This window comes from Scyliorhinus canicula, chromosome 17 (genome assembly GCF_902713615.1).
Source record: "Scyliorhinus canicula chromosome 17, sScyCan1.1, whole genome shotgun sequence".
Lineage (NCBI taxonomy): Eukaryota > Metazoa > Chordata > Chondrichthyes > Carcharhiniformes > Scyliorhinidae > Scyliorhinus > Scyliorhinus canicula.
Window position 1 is genome coordinate 65,876,199 of NC_052162.1, and position 16,197 is coordinate 65,892,395.

Genomic DNA, 16,197 nt, shown 5'->3' on the forward strand with positions numbered 1-16,197 from the left:
ATCAGAAATATCATAAAATGAGATTTTATGACCCTTCATAGCAATAATTAATCAAATTTCAAATCAAAATTTCAAATTTCTTAATCAAATCACAAATTTTATTTCAATAATCAAATCAGTAAAAAGCAAATTAAAATAGACATCAGGAAATTCTTCTCGCCAAAGTGAGCAACACGTGGAATGGACTCATAGAACATTGAACAGAGAACCGTTCAGCACAGTACAGACCCTTCAACCCACGATGTTGTGCCGTCCATTTATCCTGTTCCAAGATCAACCGAACATAAGAACATAAGAACTAGGAGCAGGAGTAGGCCATCTGGCCCCTCGAGCCTGCTCCGCCATTCAATGAGATCATGGCTGATCTTTTGTGGACTCAGCTCCACTTTCCGGCCCGAACATCATAACCCTTAATCCCTTTTTTCTTCAAAAAACGATCTATCTAAGGAGCCTAAACTGCTTCACTGGGCAAGGAATTCCATAGATTCACAACCCTTTGGGTGAAGAAGTTCCTCCTAAACTCAGACCTAAATCTACTTCCCCTTATTTTGAGGCTATGCCCCCTAGTTCTGCTTTCACCCGCCAGTGGAAACAACCTGCCCGCATCTATCCTATCTATTCCCTTAATAAATTTTAAATGTTTCGATAAGATCCCCCCTCATCCTTCTAAATTCCAACGAGTACAGTCCCAGTCTACTCAACCTCTCCTCGTAATCCAACCCCTTCAGCTCTGGGATTAACCTCGTGAATCTCCTCTGCACACCCTCCAGTGCCAGTACGTCCTTTCTCAAGTAAGGAGACCAAAACTGAACACAATACTCCAGGTGTGGCCTCACTAACACCTTATACAATTGCAGCATAACCTCCCTAGTCTTAAACTCCATCCCTCTAGCAATGAAGGACACAATTCAATTTGCCTTCTTAATCACCTGTTGCACCTGTAAACCAACTTTCTGTGATTCATGCACTTGCACACCCAGGTCTCTCTGCACAGCAGCATGCTTTAATATTTTATTGTTTAAATAATAATTCCGTTTGCTGTTATTCCTACCAAAATGGATAACCTCACATTTGTCAACATTGTATTCCATTTGCCAGACCCTAGCCCATTCACTTAACCAATCTAAATCCCTCTGCAGACTTCCAGTATCCTCTGCACTTTTCGCTTTACCACTCATCCTAGTGTCGTCTGCCAACTTGGACACATTGCCCTTGGTCGCCAACTCCAAATCATCTATGTAAATTGTGAACAATTGTGGGCCCAACACGGATCCCTGAGGGACACCACTAGCTACTGATTGCCAACCAGAGAAACACCGATTAATCCCCAATCTTTGCTTTCTATTAATTAACCAATCCTCTATCCATGCTACTACGTTACCCTTAATGCCATGTATCTTTATCTTATGCAGCAGCCTTTTGTGTGGCACCTTGTCAAAAGCTTTCTGGAAATCCAGATATACCACATCCATTGGCTCCCCGTTATCCACTGCACTGGTAATGTCCTCAAAAAATTCCACTAAATTAGTTAGGCACGACCTGCCCTTTATGAACCCATGCTGCGTGTGCCCAATGGGACAATTTCTATCCAGATGCCTCACTATTTCTTCCTTGATGATAGATTCCAGCATCTTCCCTACTACCGACGTTAAGCTCACTGGCCTATAATTTCCTGCTCTCTGCCTACCTCCTTTTTTAAACAGTGGTGTCACGTTTGCTAATTTCCAATCCACCGGGACCACCCCAGAGTCTAGTGAATTTTGGTAAATCATTACTAGTGCATTTGCAATTTCCCTAGCCATCTCTTTTAGCACTCTGGGATGCATTCCATCAGGGCCAGGAGACTTGTCTACCTTTAGCCCCATTAGCTTGCCAATCACTACCTCCTTAGTGATAACAATCCTCTCAAGGTCCTCACCTGTCATAACCTCATTTCTATCAGTCGCTGGCATGTTATTTGTGTCTTCCACTGTGAAGACCGACCCAAAAAACCTGTTCAGTTACTCAGTCATTTCCTCATCTCCCATTATTAAAACTCCCTTCTCATCCTCTAAAGGACCAATATTTACCTTAGCCACTCTTTTTTGCTTTATATATTTGTAAAAACTTTTGCTGTCTGCTTTTATATTCTGAGCAAGTTTACTCTCATAATCTATCTTACTCTTCTTTATAGCTTTTTTAGTAGCTTTCTGTTGCCCCTTAAATATATCCCAGTCCTCTCGTCTCCCACCAATCTTTGCCACTTTGTATGCTCTTTCCTTCAATTTGATACTCTCCCTTATTTCCTTAGATATCCACAGTCGATTTTCCCTCTTTCTACTGTCCTTCCTTTTTGTGGGTATAAACCTTTGCTGAGCACTGTGAAAAATCGCTTGGAAAGTTCTCCACTGTTCCTCAACTGTTCCACCATAAAGTCTTTGCTCCCAGTCTACCTTAGCTAGTTCTTCTCTCATCCCATTTTGTTTAAACACAAAACACTAGTATTTGATTTTACCTTCTCACCCTCCATCTGTATTTTAAATTCCACCATATTGTGATTGCTCCTTCCGAGAGGATCCCTAACTATGAGATCATGAATCAATCCTGTCTCATTACACAGGACAAGATCTAGGACCGCTTGTTCCCTCGTAGGTTCCATTATATACTGTTCTAGGAAACTATCGCGGATACATTCTATAAACTCCTCCTCAAGGTTGCCTTGACCGACCGGGTTAAACCAATCGACATGTAGATTAAAATCCCCAATGATAACTGCTGTACCATTTCTACATGCATCAGTTATCTCTTTGTTTATTGCCTGCCCCACCATAACGTTACTATTTGGTGGCCGATAGACTACTCCTATCAGTGACTTTTTCGCCTTACTATCCCTGATTTCCACCCAAATGGATTCAACCTTATCCTCCATAGCACCGATATCATCATGTGCCTGTCCAAGAGTCGCTTAAATATCCCTAATGACTCTGAATCCACCACCTCTGCTGGCAGTGCATTCCACGCACCCACCACTCTCTGTGTAAAGAACCTACCTCTGACATCTCCCCTACACCTTCCTCCAATCACCTTAAAATTATGTCCCCTCGTGACAGCCATTTGAAAATGAAATGAAAATCGCTTATTGTCACAAGTAGGCTTCAAATGAAGGTACTGTGAAAAGCCCCTAGTCGCCACATTCCGGCACCTGTTCGGGGAGGCTGGGGAAAATGTCTCTGCCTATCCACTCTATCCATGCCTCTCATCACCTTGTCCACCTCTATCAAGTCACCTCTCTTCCTTCTTCGCTCCAGTGAGAAAAGCCCGAGCTCCCTCAACCCTTTCTTCATAAGACATGCCCTCCAGTCCAGGCAGCATCTTGCTAAATCCCTTCTGCACCCTCTCCAAAGCATCCACATCCTTCCTATAATGAGGCGATCAGAACTGGGCACAATATTCCAAGTGTGATCGAACCAGGATTTTCTAAAGCTGCAGGAAAACCTCACGGTTCTTAAATTCAATCCCACTGTTAATGAAAGCCAACACACCATACGCCTTCTTAACAATCCTATCAACCTGGGTGGCAACTTTGAGGGAGCTATGTACATGGACACCAAGATCCCGCTGTTCCTCCACACTTCCAAGAATCCTGCCTTTAACCCTGTATTCAGCATTCAAATTTGACCTTCCAAAATGAATCACTTCACATTTATCTAGGTTGAACTCCATCTGCAACTTCTCAGCCCAGCTCTGCATCATGTCAATGTCCTGCTGTAAGCTGCAACAGCCCTCGACATTATCTACAACTCCACCAACCTTCGTGTCATCGGCAAACTTATGAACCCACCCATCCACTTCCTCATCCAAGTTATTTATAAAAACCACAAAGAGCAGAGGTCTCAGAACAGATCCCTGCGGGACACCACTGGTCACCGACCTCCAGGCGGAATACTTTCCATCCACTACCACGCTGTCTTCTTTTGGCCAGCCAATTCTGTATCTAGACAGCCAGATTTCCCTGTATCCCATGCCCCCTAACATTCTGAATGAGCCTACCATGGGGAACCTTATCAAATGCCTTACTGAAATCCATAAACTGCAGGCTGGTTTAGCTCAGTTGGCTAGACAGCTGGTTTGTGATGCAGAACAAGGCCAGCAGCGCGGGTTCAATTCCCATGCCACCTTACCCAAACAGGTGCTGGAATGTGGTGACTAGGGGCTTTTCACAGTAACTTCATAGTTGTGACAATAAAGGGTTATTATTATTATATACACCACATCTACTGTCCCGACCTTCATCAGTGTGTCTCTTCACATCCTCAAAGAATTCAATGAGGCTTGAGGCATGACCTGCCCCTGACAAAGCCATGCTGACTATCTTTAATCAAACTAAGTTTTTCTAAATAATTATAAATCGTATCTCTCAGAATCCTTTCCAATATTTTGCTCACCACAGATGCAGGACTGACCGATCTGTAATTCCCAGCGATTTCCCTATTCCCTTTCTTGAGCAGGGGAACAACATTCACCTCCCTCCAATCATCCGGTACTACTCCATTGGAGAGCAAAAACAATGTTTCCACTTTATCTTCCTCAGCTCATGTCTAATAGCAGTATAATTTCCTCTCCCCAATTAAATACCTTCCCATACTGTCTGTTCCTATCCCTCTCCATGACTATGGTAAATATCAAGGAGTTACGGTCACTGTCACCAAAATGCTCTCCCACCGAGACATCGGACACCTGACCTGGTTCGTTGCCGAGCACCAAATCCAATATGCCCCCTCCCCCAGTCGGCCTATCTACATATTAAAATCAGGAATCCTTTCTGTGCACACCCTCAAAATCTGCTCCATCCAAACCATTTGCACTAAGGAGGTTCCAGTCAATATTAGGGAAGTTGAAGTCACCCATGACAACAACTCTGTTACTTCTGCACCTTTCCAAGATCTGCCGCCCAATCTGTTCCTCTATCTCTCTGCTGCTATTGGGGTGCCTTTAGAAAAGTCCCAATAAAGTGACTGCTTCTTTCTTGTTTCTGACTTCCACCCATACTAACTCAGTAAATAAACCCTCCTCGACTACCTCCTTTTCTGCAGCTGTGATGCACTCCCTAATTAACAGTGCCACTCCCCCTCCTCTTTTACCTCCCTCCATATTCTTCTTAAAACATCTAACAACCATTCCTGCCCCTGTGAAATCCATGTCTCCGTAATGGCCACAACATCGTAGTTCCAAGTACTGATCCATGCTCTAAGTTCATCTCCCTTATTCCTGACACTCCTTGCATTGAAACAGACTTTAACCCATTCCACTGAGTGCAACTTTGCCCTATCAACTTCCTCACAGAGTCGCTGCAAACTATTTCTGCCTGTTCAACAGCTACCCTATCCTCTGATCCAAAGCTCCGGTTCCCATCCTGGTGTTTAGTAGTAGTAGTAAAATCATTTAAGAAATAATTTGATATTTCAATAGAGGGGTGAAGCAGACTTGTCCATTCTGTCTGTAATTATCTTGCGATTTTCATAAGCTTACTTACTTAGCAACGGAGGGGGAAAAAAATCAGAAGATGACCTCTTAAGAACTTAGTTAATGAGCTGAGATTGCCTCCAAACTTCGCACTACAAAACAAGCACAACCCCAGAAGTTTCCCCCGACCTCCATTGCTACCATTTAGTTCATGTTAGTAATGGGATTCACAAGATAGATAAATTCATAGAATCAGAAAACAATTTCAAATTGACCAAGCATCAGGCATTTTAACTCGAGAAATTGGAAAGACGGTAAGTACAATTTATAAAGTTTATTTTCCAGATAGAAAAATTGGGCAGACCACCAAATCCAAAAGATAACATTTTTCATTTAGCCACTACATACAGAATACACATGTCACGTCCTTCCTCCGAAATTCATCTTCTTGAGAAAAAGATGAAAGCATGGAAACCGTCAACCTCAAACAGTCAGGAATTTCATATCTTTAAACATTGGATTTACCAAAGTACTCACTGCCAGCAAAATAAGCTTTGGCTTTCTAGGAATGTCTTGGCCAGTTGATTTAGAACATAGTGGTATACAACTGACCATGTTAATATTATTTTATATAGCAATTAGGACTTTTGAAATAAAGAATAATCTGAATTATACAGCACAGGTCAAAGTGTGACTGAGAGATTTTACTTTTACTTTGACATTTGTGTGTAGAAGAGCAGTCTGTCAGACTAGTCAAGCAACAGCCTGACATAGTCATACTCATGGAGTTATTCCTTATACAATATCCCAGATGCCGCCATTACTGGGTATGTTCTGTCTCACTGTCAGGACAGACCCAGCAAAGGTAGCAGCACAGGGGTATACAGTCAGGAGAAAAGTTAACCCGAAAGTTCTCAACATTGACACTTGATCCTATTAAGTCTCCTGGCACCAGGTCAAATATGGACAAGGAAACCTCCTTGTTCTTTAAGTGGACTTCTCCTGCCAGTCGTGTCTCGATCAGAGCGGCGATGTCAATGTTGTGGCGTGGCTATGGATGTGGTGTGACATACGGATCTGTTACGGTGATGTTGTCCATAAGGATCCTGACGTCCCAGGTCCCAAAAGTTATTTGGGTGGGCAGGGTTGGGTTGTGGTGGAAGATGCCTGTGCATGGATTCTTTTAACGTTGGGTGGTCATTGCACACCAACCACCACATGGTCCCAGTGGAGCGAGGTCTTAGCCCAGTGGCAGGGAAATCTGAGACAACTGGAGACCAGGCTTTGCTGTAGGGTGGGGACTAACAATCATTCATCACCTACCGATCATCTGTCTGTTCATCAGTGATGACACTTTTAAAGAGTGATGTCATTTCCCTCTCTCTCATGCCTTGCAGTCTCGCCCCACCACAGGTGGCGCTCCTCTTGCCACGCCGCTCACACTGCTCTCCCCCACCGCCCTGTTCCTCCCTCGCCCCTCCGCTGGTGCCGCTCCCCTCGCCCCATGCTCCCCTTGCCCCGTCGCTCCCCTCGCCGCTACCGTCACTCCCTTCGCCCCACCCCGCACTCCACTCGGCCCGCTGCTGCCGCTGCTCCGGGTCTGATGAACAATTTCCTGATGAAAACCTCTCGATTCACTTTCCAGATATGTTGTTGTGCATGTTGTATACAGGGACAAAATTCTTAGCTCATCAGATAAGCTGTCGATGCGTAAATATTCATGGCCTTCTCCGAACATTTTCAGAATGGCTCAGCAGTCAAAAGGAATCCCTGTTGCTAGTTGTGCATGGATATAAGTTTATATTTTCCAGCGTTCTTAAATGTGCAAGATGTGCTCGTCAACAGGCAGTGCATTGCTCCTATTCCACCAGGTACCATGCCTTCAGAGAGCATTGGTGTTCATGGACGTTTTTGGATTGTTTCATCATTATGGTTGACAAAGTACTGCAATGGTTTCCCACCAGGAAACTCTCCCACTCTTGTTGCCTGCTATCAGGTGTCTTGGGAGGATTTACAAGCTGATAATCAACCTGTTTGAACACGTTAGGAATGCATCTTCCGTGACCATGGAGTCCTGACTCGCACCCAGAGCTTCTAGCTCAGAGGCAGCGATGCTACCACTGTGCTATAGCACCTCCAATGGTGGATTGAGATAAATAAAAAAGAACAAAACAAATGCACTACACAAGTACAGGTAACCATTAGTTTAGATCAATTTGAAATGAGATGCATTCAGAGCTCCTGATTTCATGGTAAACTCTAGTCCACCTTACACAATGGCTTTCTTAGGTGAACTGTCATTGATTAAAATAGAATTTAATCCACAGTTTACTTGAACGGATCTAAAAATTGAGCATCTGGCAACAAGACTATACAACCTTCATTTTCAAACCGCTTCATAGCGTGCATTTAATATTTTAAAAATTGTTTTTTTCTTAAACAAAAAGGAGTAGAGGAAAAGTAGTACCAGACGCAAAAGGAAAGGTACAGACAGACAATTAAACAGGACATTTAGCTTCAATCTACACAATTTAACCGTACTTTATGATACAGGCACCTAATTTCAAAATATTATTTTGCTATAGTCATTTCTAACTAAACGTGACAATGTTCTTCGAGTTGAGGTTCAATTTAACAATTTTAATCCTTTGATGCTTCTTACTTTTCTTAGAAAATAATGAGGAATGGATTTTGAAAAACACACCTTGTGTAGCAAAAGGTTTCCAAATTTTCAATGGATCTATCCATCTGACCAAGTTGAATGGCATCTTCCCCTTCTAATATCTTGTCTTTCCAGCTAACATCTGCATTACCAGAGGTCTGTCCCTGATATGGGGTTAAGATCAAATGAATGGAAATTCAGAATAGGTAGAAAAGCAACGACAATACCTAGGGTATTTCTAATACATAGCAATAAAATCATCTGGTCTTAAATGGTCTTACATTTGAAGGCTTTCACTACCATCTGGTAGGGGTCACTGGTAACGTATTGATTAACTTTTTGAAAAATCGATTAAAAGTTGAGCAAGACTTTTCCAATCTAAAATCAATGTAACTCACTATAATATTCAACTGTAGATTATTTCAATGCCACTGTTTTAAAAGTGTGAGGAATTAAAATTTCATTGATTAGCAGTACATTTTCACATATTAATTTTTAATTAGACAATGTCAAGACTGTAAGTTTATCTTTTGTAAAGAGGTGTAACAAGTCAACCTTTTCACAGAAATTGTTAACTTTTGTCCTCAGTAAATTCACTGGAATTTGCATTGAAAAATATCAAGGGCATGCAGGATAGTGCATTTTAATAAAAGGAAATTTGTGTTTTAATATGAATAACGAAAAGGTCAAAGGATATATATACACACTTTAGTCATGAACAAAAGGAAGCATTATTGCTAAAAATACCAGCGATTTTTTTTTGTTTTGGGCAGATTGCCATTATTGTTGCACAGATGCATCATCATCTGGAGGTCATTCCGTCAAACCATCAATGCCAGAAACTAAAATTAACCCTACTTGTCAAGCGATGCAATGATTTTCAAGATTATTTCATAACTCTTAAAATAAACAAATTTTAAGAAGTAATTAGTAATAGATTTTTTGCGCAGTCAGATTAAATTAGGACCGTAGAATTCCTACTGTGCTGAAGGAGGCCAGTCAGCCGATCGAGTCTGCTCCGACGCTCTGAAGCAGCACCCTACCGAGGACCACTCCCCCAGCCTGTCCTGTAACCCAATAACCCCACCAAACCTGCACATCTTTGGGCACCAAGTAGCAACTGAGCACGGCCAATCCATCTAACCTGAACATGCCCCAGGGTGGAGGGGTCAGTCACCAAGGGGCATAGGTTTAAGGTACGTGGAGCAAAGTTTAGAGACACGCAAGGCAGGTTTCTTTTCTAGAGGGTGGCAAGTGCCTGGAACGTGTTGCCAAGGAGGAAGCGGTAGCATATCCATTATAGGCGTTCAAAAGGCATCTCGACAAATACATGGATAGGATGGGTATAGAGGGATACGGCACTAGGAAGTGCTGAAGGTTTTGGCCAAGGGTGATATCATGACCGGTACAGGCTTGGAGGGCCGAAGGGCCTGTTCCTGTGCTGTATTATCTTTGTTCTCATCTTTGAACAGTGGGAGGAACCGGAGCACCAAGCGAAAACCAACGCGCAGACATGAGGAGAATGTGCATACTCCACAGAGTCACCCAAGGCCAGAATTGAACCCGGGTCCCTGGCCTTGAGGCATCAGTGTTAATTGTAGCTCATCTTGGGATAACTTTTCACTTGCACATTTATGCTTCACAGGACTCAAACAGCCATTTTCAAGGTTCTGAATAACACTACTTTGAAGTGCAAGAATGTGCATTCACATGGCACCTTTAATGTGGCATAACATCCTAGTGTGCATCAGAGGGATGCAGCCAGGGAGAAAAAGAATTTCACATCATAATTCAGAGGTTACAAAATCTAAATGTCACACTGACATGTGTCAATTTTTTACTTTTAAACTCTCTATAGAAGAGTGACTAGAATACATTCTTTTCATATCATAAAATTTTCAATGTCAGAAATACAAATGTTTCATAGCCTGAGTGCTGCACGACTGATGAGTGATAAGCCATTACATGGCAAGCAAATTGCCAAGCAAATTGCCAGATATGAATCCCATTTTCGGCACAGACTGGAAACAGTCACAGAAATGGCAGAATGTAGGTGTTTGGACAAGTCCGACTATTGTCAGCATCGTGTACGTTTGTAGAAAAACAGCAAGGACGGCACAGTAGCACAGTGGGGAGCGCTGTTGCTTCACAGCTCCAGGGTCCCACGTTTGATTCCCGGCTTGGGTCACTCTCTGTGTGGAGTCTGCACCATCTCCCTTTGCGTGGGTTTCCTCCGGGTGCTCCGGTTTCCTCCCACAGTTCAAAGACGTGCAGGTTAGATGGATTGGCCATGATAAATTGCCCTTAGTGACCAAAAAGGTTAGATGGGGTTATTGGGTTATGGGGATGGGGTGGAAGTGAGAGGGCTTAAGTTGGTCAGTGCAGACTCGATGGGCCAAATGGCCTCCTTCTGCACTGTATGTTCTATGTACCCGAACAGGCGTCGGGAGTGTGGTGACTAGGTGCTTTTCACAGTAACTTCATTGCAGTGTTAATGGAAGCTTATTTGTGACAATAAAGATTATTATTAGGAAGAGAAAGATAATAATGGATCTGATGGTTTCCAATTTATTGCCCTGCAGGTCAAATACAATTAATTCAAGTTTTTACACCTGTTTTGGAAAATCACTGTTCCCATTTCCCTTCCACTTGGGCAAAAAATGAAAAAATTGACTAATAGACCAATTTGTATGAGCCAGCATCAGGGATGCCCAGGATAGATAGGAAACCACATATAAAGTGAAACTCTAATTTGTCCCAAAATACTTTACTTCAATATGAACGTGTCCCATCTTTACAAATTCTGTGCAAGACTACCAATTCAGTACGAGTGTACACTAGGCTATTGACACTTCAGTACTGTGAGCCCAGATCTAGTTGGAAAGAGATTAGCATTGACCAAAATTAATTTTGTCGTGAACTTACACTTGTTTATCAGCCCCATTTGAACTATTATAGGATTCCTCAAAGAACGAGAGGAACCAAAAGCATGATTGAAAAAATGAAAATTGCTTATTGTCACAAGTGGGCTTCAAAATGAAGTTACTGTGAAAAGTCCCTAGTCACCACATTCCGGCATCTGTTCGGGGAGGCTGGTATGGGAATATGTTTGAAGAAAGTGAGAACTGGAAAGGCAGGGTGCTTTAGGAGAGAGTTTCAATGGCAGTGGTACAAGTGACTGAAGGATCAGCACAGCAGCTTTCCAGTAGAAGCAGCACTGTAGAACATTATGTAATTCAATCAATTATTCTTTACCACTGTTTTACCACTCAAATGAACATTAATAGAGTAGACAAAGCCAGGGACAAGCAGCAAGCCAAAACTGGAAAAGCAAATGCTTGCTGGAACATACGGATTGAAACCACCAATGATAAACAGTCGGATAAGATAATAGAGCAGGGGTGGGCAAACTTTTCCGTGCAAGGGCCACATTCAGAAATTCACAATTTTAAAGGGCCGCATAGTATATTAAGTAAAATAATTACTTCACCCGGTTATGATTCTGGGCACCTCATATAGAACATAGAACAGTACAGCACAGAACAGGCCCTTCGGCCCTCGATGTTGCACCGAGCAATGATCACCCTACTCAAGTCAACGTATCCACCCTATACCAGTAAGTAACCCAACAGCCCCCCCCATTAACCTTAAAAAAAAAATTATTTAAAAAAAATAAAATTGTTTTTTAATTTAAAAAAAAATGTTATGACTTGGTGGGCCGCATAAAGACCTTTGGCGGGCCGCATGCGGCCCGCGGACCGTAGTGTGCCCACCCCTGTAATAGAGGATTAGGAAACAAAGACCTTTAAATCACTAGCTTTCTGAGGGACAGAAAATACATGGAGTTTGGAAATGGTGAAGGGATGAGCAAACTCGTACATGCAATAACTCAGACGCAAAGTTTTGAATGAACAGAAGTTTGCCAGCTATGGACTGGAGGAGGCCAGTGAGCAGGACATTTGAAAGTTGATTATAAAAATAAAGAAGGTGAGGGCTGCAGACATTGGAGCCTGGATAGCAGGCATCAGTGGGCCTACGAGGCGAGTGGGGGGGGGAGGGGCGGTTGGATGCTGGGAGATGTTGTTTCTGGGGGAAAGGTAGGGGGGGTTTTCGGGAGGGGTTTGATGCTAACAATGGACAGGGGCGGGTGAAGCTTATGGGGCAGGGCCCGGCGGTATGTTCATGGTGGATAAGAAAGGTGGGGGGGGGGGGGGGGGGGGGGGGGGGGGCACCCAGTAAGGATAGTTACGTGGAACGTGAGAGGGCTAGGAGGTCCAGTCAAGAGGTCAAGGGTACTTGCGCATCTTAAAAGTCTGAAAACCGATGTGGCAATGCTGCAGGAGACTTACTTGAGGGTGAAGAACCAGGTGAGACTTAAAATGGGTTGGGTTAGCCAAGTGTTTCACTCTGGATTTGATGGAAGGGCTCGAGGGGTAGCAGTGTTGGTCAGCAAAAGGGTACGCTTCCAGATGGAGAAGGTAGTGACAGATCAGGGGGGTAGATATGTGATTGTGGCCGGGGCGCTGGTCAGGAGATTAGTGGCGCTGATAAGTGTATACGGTCCCAACTGGGACGATGCAGGATTTGCGAGGAAGGTGTTTGGAGCTATTCCTGACTTGGACACACACAAGCTGATTTTGGGGGGGGGGGGGGGGACTGGAACCTGGTGCAGAAGCCAAGGTTGGACAGATCACGGCCGCGCTCACTGGTCCCATCAGGGTGGGCAAAGGCGCTAGCTGGGCTAATGGTGGAAATGGGAGGGGTGGACCCTTGGAGGTTCCTGCACCCAGGGGAATGGGAGTACTCGTTTTTCTCAGCAGTCCATAGGGTATACTCGCGGATTTACTTTTTCGTGGTGGGAAAGGCTTTGCTGGCTGGAGTCAAGGGGTCGGAATACTCTGCAATTGCTGTGTCAGATCATGCGCCACATTGGGTGGATATGGTGCTGGAGAAGGGGGTAGTGCAGAGGCCGGGGTGGAAACTGGATGTGGGGCTTTTGGGGAACCAAGTATTCTGTGAAAAAATTGAAAAGGTAATTAAGGAATATGTAAGATTCAACTGTATGGGTGAGGTGTCAATGGCAGTCGCCTGGGAGGCTCTAAAGGTGGTAGTGAGGGGTGAGGTAATTTAGTTTAAGGCCAGAGTGGACAAAGAGTTGGAGCGGCAGAGGCTAATAAATGAGATGCTGGAGGCAGATAGGAGTTATGCGGAGGATGGGGACCCAGCGATGCTGGGAAAGAAGAAGGAACTACAGGCGAGCTTTGACCGACTATCCACCAGGAAGGCGGTGCGCCAACTGAGGCGAGCGAGGGATGCAGCTTATGAACATGGAGACAAGGCGTTAGCAGGTCAGCTCCAGAGGGAGGCAGCAGCAAGGGAAATTCTTCAGGTAAGGGCTAGGGCCGGGAAGTTGGTGGTGGCTCCGGAGCTGATTAACAAGGTTTTTGAGGAATTCTACGAGAGGTTGTACAGGTCAGAGCCACCCAGGGGACACCGTGAGATGCTGGAATTTCTGGATGGGTTGGCGTACCCGGGGCTAGGGGAGGGAGACAAGGCTACATTAGAAGGAGCAATACTGGAGCAGGAGATAAAAGACGCGATTGGGAGGATGCAGTCGGGGAAGGTGGCAGGGCCGGATGGTTTTCCGGTGGAATATTATAAAAAATTTAAGGAGAAGTTGGCACCCCTGATGGTAGGGATGTTTGAAGAGGCGATAGGGAAGGGAGTGCTGCTGCAAACCGTGGGGCAGGCATCGATTTCACTGTTGCTTAAAAAGGATAAAGATCCGACGGAGTGTGGGTCGCATAGGCCCATTTCACTTCTTAATGCGAACGCAAAGGTACTGGCAGGTAGGCTGGAGGGGTGCCTCCCGAAGATGATAGGTGAAGATCAGACAGGGTTCGTGAAAGGGAGGCAGCTGTTTTCAAATATTAGGAGGGTCTTGAACGTCGTTATGGCACCGGCGGAAGGGAAGGAAACAGAGGTGGTGGTGGCACTGGACGCCGAGAAGGCGTTTGATCGGGTGGAATGGGGGTACCTGATGGCAGTGCTGGAACGGTTTGGGGTTGGACCAAGATTTGTGAACTGGGTAAAGTTATTATACAAGGGGCCGAAGGAGAGTGTCCGCATGAACAATATCAGTTCGAGATACTTCTCTCTCCACCGTGGGACGAGACAGGGATGTCCTATGTCACCCCTACTGTTTGCGCTTGCGATTGAGCCATTGGCCATCGCATTAAGAAGTTCGGAAGCATGGAAAGAAATAGTGAGGGGGGGATAGAGCATAGGGTGTCCTTGTATGTCGACGACTTGCTGCTATACGTGTCGGAGCCGAGTGCGTCGATAGGAGGAATATTGGAATTGCTGCAGGTATTTGGGTCTTTCTCTGGGTACAAGCTGAACTTGGACAAGAGTGAGTATTTTGTGGTGTCTCAGCCGGGGGTGGGGGCAGGGGTGGCGAGGCTGCCATTCCGTAGGGCAGGGACTCACATTAGGTATTTGGGGGTGCAGGTTCCCCGGGAATGGGAAAGGCTTCGTAGATACAACATCACTAGTTTGGTGGGGAGAATGAAAGCCGACCTGGTGAGGTGGGATGGTCTCCCTCTGTCACTGGCAGGTCGGGTGCAGGCGGTTAAAATGAATGTGTTGCCGCGATTTCGGTTATTTTTCAATGCCTACCGATTTTCCTGCCAAAGTCTTTTTTCAGGGAGATTGAGGGGAGGATTACCCCGTTTATATGGGGAGGGAAGGTGGCCAGAGTGAGGAAGGTGCTGCTACAGAGGGGAAGGCAATCAAGGGGCTTGGGTCTCCCGAACCTGATGTACTACTACTGGGCGGCAAATGTGGAGAAGGTGCGGAGCTGGGTCAGAGGGTTGATTCCCAGTGGGTCAGAATGGAGGAGACTTCGTGCAGGGGGTCAGGGCTGAAGACATTAGCAACGGCCCCGCTCCTGATAGCTCCAGGGAAATACTCAGGGAGTCCGGTAGTAATAGCTTCATTGAAAATCTGGAGGCAGTTTCGCCAACACATCAGGTTGGGGGCAGGGTTGAGGGAAATGCTGGGAGAACCACAGATTTGAGCCAGGGAGGTGGGACGGAAGCTTTCGAAAATGGGAAGAGAAGTGGATTAAGACTCTAAAAGGTTTGTTTCCTCGGGGTCGATTTGCAGGATTGAGGGAGCTGGAAGTGAAGTATGGGCTGGCGCAGGGAGAAGTGTTTAGGTATATGCAGGTTCGGGACTTTGCCAGGAAGGAGATACAGAGCTTCCCGGAGGAATCGGCCTCCACGTTGTTGGAGAAGGTGCTGGCGGCAAGTGGACTGGAGAAGGGGACAGTGTCAGCGGTATACGGAGCTATGTTGGAAAAGGCTACGGCACCACTGGAGGGGATCAAAGCGAAGTGGGAGGAAGAATTGTGGTGGTAAACGTAGCTATTAGCACATTCTGGATTGTGCATCAATGTTGCCCAATCACTAAATCTAACCGTATATGTTTGTAACTGTGGGCTGGTTTAGTTCTGTACTCTGCTTATTACGAAAAACTGAAGAAACATGCTGACTCGATCAGTGAGTCACTTGATTTATTCTGCCCATGGTACCTGGTATTGCACCAGCACTGAAATTCATACATGTCATTGCATAGTTATGTGGTAGGCGATATGTCTTTCCGGATTGACGGCAGAATCCTGTCAGTGGAGACTACCACTCGCATAGCCACTGCAAAGTAGGCAAAGAAATGGCTTCTGTTCAGGTTTTTGAGAAACTTTACCGTTACAGGGTAAATTTGAGATAGGCCCAGCACTCAACTACCAAACTGGCAGCCCTTGGCCAATTTGAGAGTTTGCACAAGGCTCTGATCAGTACCAGAACTGTCCCACACTATTGCACACTATTTCTGCTTCAAGCATGTAAAGTAAGCAAATAGCTTGGACTTTATTTACAAGGTTTGCTGATAAGGCCAATCTTATAGCACGTGGAGATATATGAATCACAACATGTATATCAATCAGTGTAGGTAGGCATGCAGTAGGCAATAGTGGACACCCTATTACAGCCAGGTTTCTCAACTGTGTTCAACAGAACGCTAGGTTCTGTTGA

At 44.9% G+C, this 16,197-nt stretch overlaps 1 protein-coding gene across 2 annotated transcripts in view; it reads right to left on the reverse strand.

Annotated features, from left to right (window-relative positions):
- Window positions 1-16,197, reverse strand: part of chm (CHM Rab escort protein) — a 169,488-nt gene that overhangs the window by 102,505 nt on the left and 50,786 nt on the right. Inside the window, exon 4 of one of the 2 annotated variants that reach the window (XM_038776122.1) lies at window positions 8,147-8,268. The exons of the other annotated variant lie outside the window; for it this stretch is intronic. Coding sequence (XP_038632050.1) covers window positions 8,147-8,268 — 122 coding nt within the window. The remainder of the gene's footprint in view (window positions 1-8,146; window positions 8,269-16,197) is intronic. 2 annotated transcript variants of the gene reach the window in all.